We start from the raw sequence: 6,201 nt of genomic DNA on the forward strand, positions 1-6,201 counted from the left end.
TTTTTTTTTTTTTTTTGTATTGTTAGATCTAATTAATTTATTTAGTTTTAAGAAAAATTATAAAATAAAATCTCTTTTGTAATTTTTATAATTTACAAAAAAAATATATTATATTTAATTAATTTAATTAATTGTCAAAATTTAAGTTAAATTAAAAATTAATGCTAACCAAGATGACATAAGATTTTTTCCCTGTGGTCATATATAGAACATCGATTTCGTGTATTTATATTCTTGCTAAATGATATTTTATATGAATTACGGAAGCCCATACCAACATTAATCATCACATGCGGAAATAATGCTGCATTATTCTCTTCCTCTAATTAGGAAATTATTGTCCTTTTAATGATAATAATGCCTCATGCCCAAACTACTTGGCATTCACAGCTATGGCAATTGGAGACCCTTCTTTTACAAAAAGACACGTACCTAAGCTACAGCCAAGCCTTAAGCTACACAAGTCAAGCTTTGAGTCAGAACCTCCACGGGCTAAGGATGAGAAGTCCGATACGTAGGATGAGCCGCAGGTTGCTCTACTATTTGCAAGAAAATTGGAAGAGACTTTGGGTTTTAACATTGTGGATTGCCACAATGACTGGGCTCTTCACGTGGAAGTTCATTCAGTACAAGCAGAAAGATGCTTTTCATATCATGGGTTACTGTCTACTCACGGCCAAAGGCGCGGCTGAGACTCTAAAGTTAAACATGGCACTGATACTCTTGCCCGTATGCAGAAACACTATAACCTGGCTCAGGTCCACTAAGCTGGCTTACGTTGTACCTTTTGATGATAACATCAACTTTCATAAGGTACACACCAAATTAACATCAACATCTCTGAATTATGTTCATTTAAACATGACATTACTATACACTATGTGTACATTAGCATGAGACATCATAACATATTAGGAAAATGAAAATCGGAAGTACGTACATATATATATAATGTATGGTTATGGATGCTTACAGACTATTGCTGCGGGCATAGTGATTGGTATTATACTTCATGCTGGTGATCACCTTGCTTGTGATTTTCCAAGACTCGTAAATACGACAGATGCTCTTTATGACAAGTATTTGCATGGCGTATTTGGCAAACATAAACCAAGTTACGGAGACCTTGTTAAAGGGCCCGAGGGTGTGACTGGAATTCTGATGGTGATTTTTATGGCAATAGCGTTTACACTTGCAACAAAACTGTTTAGGAGAAATCTTATTAAGCTACCTAAACCATTTAATAGACTCACTGGCTTCAATGCTTTCTGGTATTCACACCACCTCTTTGTCATTGTCTATGTTCTGCTCATCATCCATGGTGTAAAGCTTTACCTCGTGACCAAATGGTACCATCAAACGGTATATAACTTCTCCTATCTGATTTCAATTATTTGGGACCATGCATTGCTAGTTTCTGTTTAGTTACTCGATGAATTCTTCTGTTTCAGACATGGATGTATCTTGCAGTTCCGGTTTTACTTTATGCTGGAGAAAGAACACTCAGATTCTTCCGTTCTGGCCTCTACACAGTCCATCTAAAAAAGGTGAGCAGATAAGAGTTTATTTATACAAATTTAGTTTTTTTTTTTTCACTTTCTTACCAGTTTTGCTTACAAGCCCTTGCGTGCATCCAAAATGACAAAATCATAGATTAGAACCTACAGTTGAATTAAAAAAAAATCCAACTTACGGGTCTTCTCTTGGTACTTTGGATAATATTAGGTTGCCATTTATCCTGGAAATGTTCTCACATTACAAATGTCAAAGCCACCTCAATTTCGTTACAAGAGCGGACAGTACATGTTTGTGCAATGTCCCGCTGTCTCTCCTTTTGAGTGGTAAGATGCTATTTTAGTTGTTCATTTGTTCCACATTAGTTCTAGTAAACTCCATAAGCGTCATGAAATTTCTGACCATCGAATTGAACAATGTATGTGTGACAGGCATCCCTTTTCTATTACCTCCGCCCCTGACGATGACTATCTGAGTGTTCACATTCGGCAACTGGGTGATTGGACACAGGAGCTTAAAAGGGTATTCTCTGAGGCCTGTGAGCCTCCCGTAGCAGGGAAAAGTGGACTTCTCAGGGCAGATGAAACAACCAAGAAAAGGTACCTGACAACATGATTGACCTACTCTGTTTGTTTATCTTCTTACTTATATAGAACAAACATTTATGCTCGATTTCTTCCATGTTTCTTGTTCTTAATATTTGATACAGTCTACCCAAGCTGAAGATAGACGGACCTTACGGTGCGCCAGCACAAGACTATAGAAAATATGATGTCCTATTACTTGTCGGTCTTGGAATAGGAGCAACTCCTTTTATCAGCATTTTGAAAGATCTGCTCAACAGCATTGTCAAAATGGAGGAGCTGGCGGTGAGTCTTTGTGGAACAGAGTTTCAAAAATATTCATTATAGAGTATTCTTTTAGAATTATAGATCCTCTTCTTAGATATATATAACAGTTTGACAATCTGACCCTTACCAAAAAGGGCTTCATGGACGTGTAATATGATGGAAATAATAGCCATGATGATTGCAACTACATACAGGATTCAGTGTCTGATTCAAGTAGAGGTTCAGAACATAGTGCTGTGAATACAGACCCGGCATCTCTAAATAAGATTTCTCCAAAGCGGAAGAAAACACTCAAGACTACCAACGCTTATTTCTACTGGGTAACAAGAGAGCAAGGCTCTTTCGATTGGTTTAAAGGGGTCATGAATGAAGTTGCCGATCTAGACCAAAGGGTAGGGTACTAATTGTTTACTTCTCAAAATATTAGTTCTTAGTATTCCTTTGCCCTGATGCTAAATCAAAAAGTGCAAGTATCTAATTATGGACTTCAGGGTGTCATCGAGATGCACAACTACTTGACCAGCGTATACGAGGAAGGCGATGCCAGATCCGCCCTCATCACCATGGTGCAGGCCCTCAACCATGCAAAAAATGGAGTCGATATTGTTTCAGGGACAAGGGTGAGCTCTCGAATTCTGCAATTTATTTACCCTGTTATGCATTTTGTCTTCTTAAGAATTATAATATTGACAATTTATTGGTTCTTTGAATTACTATCAGGTGCGAACTCATTTTGCCAGGCCAAACTGGAAGAAAGTCTTCTCTAAAATATGTTCAAAGCACAGTAATGGACGAATAGGTCAGTCAATCTCCACCGAGCATACGTTTTTAGATTTTGCTTTCATGGTGTGCTGACATCGTGTGTGTCCACGTTAATATCAGGGGTATTTTATTGTGGTGCACCTGTGTTGGCAAAAGAACTAAGCAAACTCTGCTTTGAGTTCAACCAGAAAGGCACAACGAAATTTGAATTCCACAAGGAGCATTTCTAAGGAATTTGGAAGGACCTTTCCTATCTCTACCAAGAGTCAACACTTTAGCAACTTCTCGTCACCAATTTTAAAATTAGGTTCGATAAGATATACACGTGTATAGATAGATCATGTTGTGAAGCATCTAGCATTGTACATAGCGGCATTGCATGATGCATGTGGCGGCTGCCCAATGGGATTTGTGCGCGGGCACTGGCAACGGTGTGTTACAGCTAAGCTGAATAGGTTGGTTTACCTGATCTAAGTTCTCACTTCTTGGAGGGTATATTGTTGGCTGATACATTCAATATAGTATATAGTATATAGACAGTTTTGAAAATGATAGTACGTAGTGGATGTAGTTAGGACTGCGAAAGGGGGAGACTAAACTCCTCATCTTCCTAAGAGTGGGTTCCAGAATCTTTCTAGAATATTGATGTTGAAATTTGATTTCTTTCACGTCTTTGTTATACAAATATACTGTAAATGAGACTAGTATAGTGTTTGCTTTTTCCTTTGCCAAAGTGGCGCCAGTGGTGAACATAAATTAAACGAAACAAATTAGCTGATGCATGTATTTCCATCTGGTCATTGCCTATACCCTACCAATCATTAAAAAAAAAAGAAATAAGTAGACTATTGTTTTTACAGTAATTTTCATTGGTTACTTGCACCTATTTAACACGTCATGTATGTATCACCTCCGCTGAACCGTGCATTACAAAAACATAGGGACAAAGCTAAAATTTCATGTCAGGGGATTAAATATCGGTTCATGTTAGGCGTGATCAAAGATATGTTAAAGAACCCAAGATAGAACTACATAAATTCCATTTTGTTTTGGAAAAAAGGTGAAATATTGAAATAGGTATATGGAAAAATAATCAAGTAAACTCTCAAACATTTTGGAAAAAGAATTCTCTGATTTAGATGGCGAAAGACCCTGTCAAGTCTCAAGCTTTCTCCAACTTCGCCTAACGCTCCAACCAGAGTAATGGTCTGTGCTTTCTGTTATGGATACTACATGATACAAAATTCTTAATTACTGGTTTAATAATTAATAATTTTCAGAAGATTGACATTTAGATAGCAGAATATTTGCTGTTGTAGTTTGTGGCCATCTTTTTACTTCATATATTCTTAGGATGACAGCAATTGCAATTTTTGTGAGATCGAGTTGTCGTGCCCATAAAATAGTTTTATACTGAAAAAGTTACAATGCAAAAAACTAAATTCATTAGTTTTTTGTTTCTTAAAACAGGGTTACTATAAAATTGACAGCGAAGCCGGCGCAGTGAAGGAACACGATTCCTTCCCAGCATAACGCCATGAAGCTAAGGCTTGCCATATGGAGCTTCGGTCAATTTGGTTGAACAGCTTGTGTTATGCTGCCTCCAAAAGTTAGCTAATCTATTCGCTGGAAAGAATAAAATGGAAACAAAAAGCATGCAGCTAAGATGATGAAACTTACAGCTTACAACTGATGAGAAGTGACAAGTAATATTTGTGATCGTTGTAAGATAATTTCAATTTTTGAATTCAGCTATAATTTAAAGTTAGACTACTCATACGAAAATGTATTTATGTGAAAATAATAATTAAAAATTATTTGATGATTTGACATACTAAATATTTTAGCGTAACATATATCCACATTTTAACTATCATCTCATAAAAAGAAACTCAACCTTATTAATTGCATTTCCCACGATGCTATTCAAATTCAAGCTGAAAGAGATGGTAAAAGAATGCACTCATGAATTAATACACGAATGCGATGTGATAAATATATAGTGATTCCACTACCCTTTCATTTATTATAAATTATAACGTAACATGGGAGAAGCCAATGCAAGAGCCTTTTTCATAGTTATAGACTTATAGTCTATTCACCTTTCAATTACTAAATACCTGAAACTCCTAAACAACAACTTGATCAGCTTCTGTAACTGACAAGTAACAACGAACCCAAACAACATTACAACTCTATCGACAACAACTCTGTTTTTAATCATAGAATGGCTCAACAAGATGTTCATCATCATCATCAACAGAAAAATAAGCATTCAAGAATAGATCAAGAGACAGCATTGTACTACAAGGCCACACACCAACAAAGAAGCAGCAGCAAATGCTTCGTGTTCGTTTTGGCTGCCTTTGTGTTCCTCTGTGCAGTTCTGTTGGTTTTCGCATCCATAGTCCGTTTCAGAAACCCACGGGTCAAACTCACGTCAGTTACGTTGACTCAAATCCGTTTAATTAACCCTACTTCTTCATTGCCTTCCTTGTTCAACGCCACCCTCCTCACCCATCTCACCATCACGAATCCCAACTACGGTGGCTTCAGTTACGAGAATGGCGAGGTGAGTGTGGTCTACGGCGGCTTAAGAATCGGTGACATAGCACGCGTACACAGCGACACAGTGAAGGCAAGAAAAAGCAAAGAAATGAATGTTACCATGCAAGTGAGGTCTCCTAATAATGTAACACTGCTTTCTGGGAATCATTCAGGGACGTTGAATCTCACAAGTTATGCAAGATTCAATGGCACTGTTCGATTGCTTAAGATCATCAAGAAAAGAAACACCATAGAAATGGCTTGCGTTATCAATCTCAACTTCACCTCTCACCAAATTAAGGCGATCCATTGTTAATTAATTAATAATAATCTTTGTTTCTCTGATCTAATTGCGATTTAAGTCTTTTTTTTGTTAATGAAATACAATTAAATTGGTCTCATATCACATATCAACAACTATGAATAGCAATATTTTAAATTTTATTATTTAACTTTGTTAAACTTAATTCATAAAAAAATTTAGATATGTAATATTAAATATTATTTAAATCATACTTTTAAATTT

The 6,201-nt window shown here is 36.4% G+C and overlaps 2 protein-coding genes across 3 annotated transcripts in view; both read left to right on the top strand.

The window, feature by feature from the left end:
* LOC107643100 (respiratory burst oxidase homolog protein A) overlaps window positions 1-3,851 on the top strand; it is a 7,313-nt gene extending 3,462 nt beyond the window's left edge. The window contains exons 5-14 of one of the 2 annotated variants that reach the window (XM_021123171.1): window positions 391-813; window positions 976-1,362; window positions 1,452-1,547; window positions 1,726-1,841; window positions 1,947-2,114; window positions 2,225-2,384; window positions 2,561-2,758; window positions 2,858-2,986; window positions 3,087-3,165; window positions 3,249-3,851. In XM_021123171.1, coding sequence (XP_020978830.1) covers window positions 391-813; window positions 976-1,362; window positions 1,452-1,547; window positions 1,726-1,841; window positions 1,947-2,114; window positions 2,225-2,384; window positions 2,561-2,758; window positions 2,858-2,986; window positions 3,087-3,165; window positions 3,249-3,358 — 1,866 coding nt within the window. In that variant the 3' untranslated portion in view covers window positions 3,359-3,851. Of the gene's footprint in view, window positions 1-390; window positions 814-975; window positions 1,363-1,451; window positions 1,548-1,725; window positions 1,842-1,946; window positions 2,115-2,224; window positions 2,385-2,473; window positions 2,759-2,857; window positions 2,987-3,086; window positions 3,166-3,248 lie in introns of those variants that run through there. The other variant, XM_021123172.1, reaches the window with a different exon arrangement.
* On the top strand, window positions 4,040-6,020 carry LOC107640246 (late embryogenesis abundant protein At1g64065-like). The gene has a single exon (XM_021123173.1). The coding sequence runs from the start codon at window positions 5,356-5,358 to the stop codon at window positions 5,989-5,991; it is 636 nt and encodes a 211-aa protein (XP_020978832.1). The 5' UTR covers window positions 4,040-5,355; the 3' UTR covers window positions 5,992-6,020.

The sequence above is a fragment of the Arachis ipaensis genome, chromosome B05 (assembly GCF_000816755.2).
Source record: "Arachis ipaensis cultivar K30076 chromosome B05, Araip1.1, whole genome shotgun sequence".
In the NCBI taxonomy this organism is placed as follows: Eukaryota; Viridiplantae; Streptophyta; class Magnoliopsida; order Fabales; family Fabaceae; genus Arachis; species Arachis ipaensis.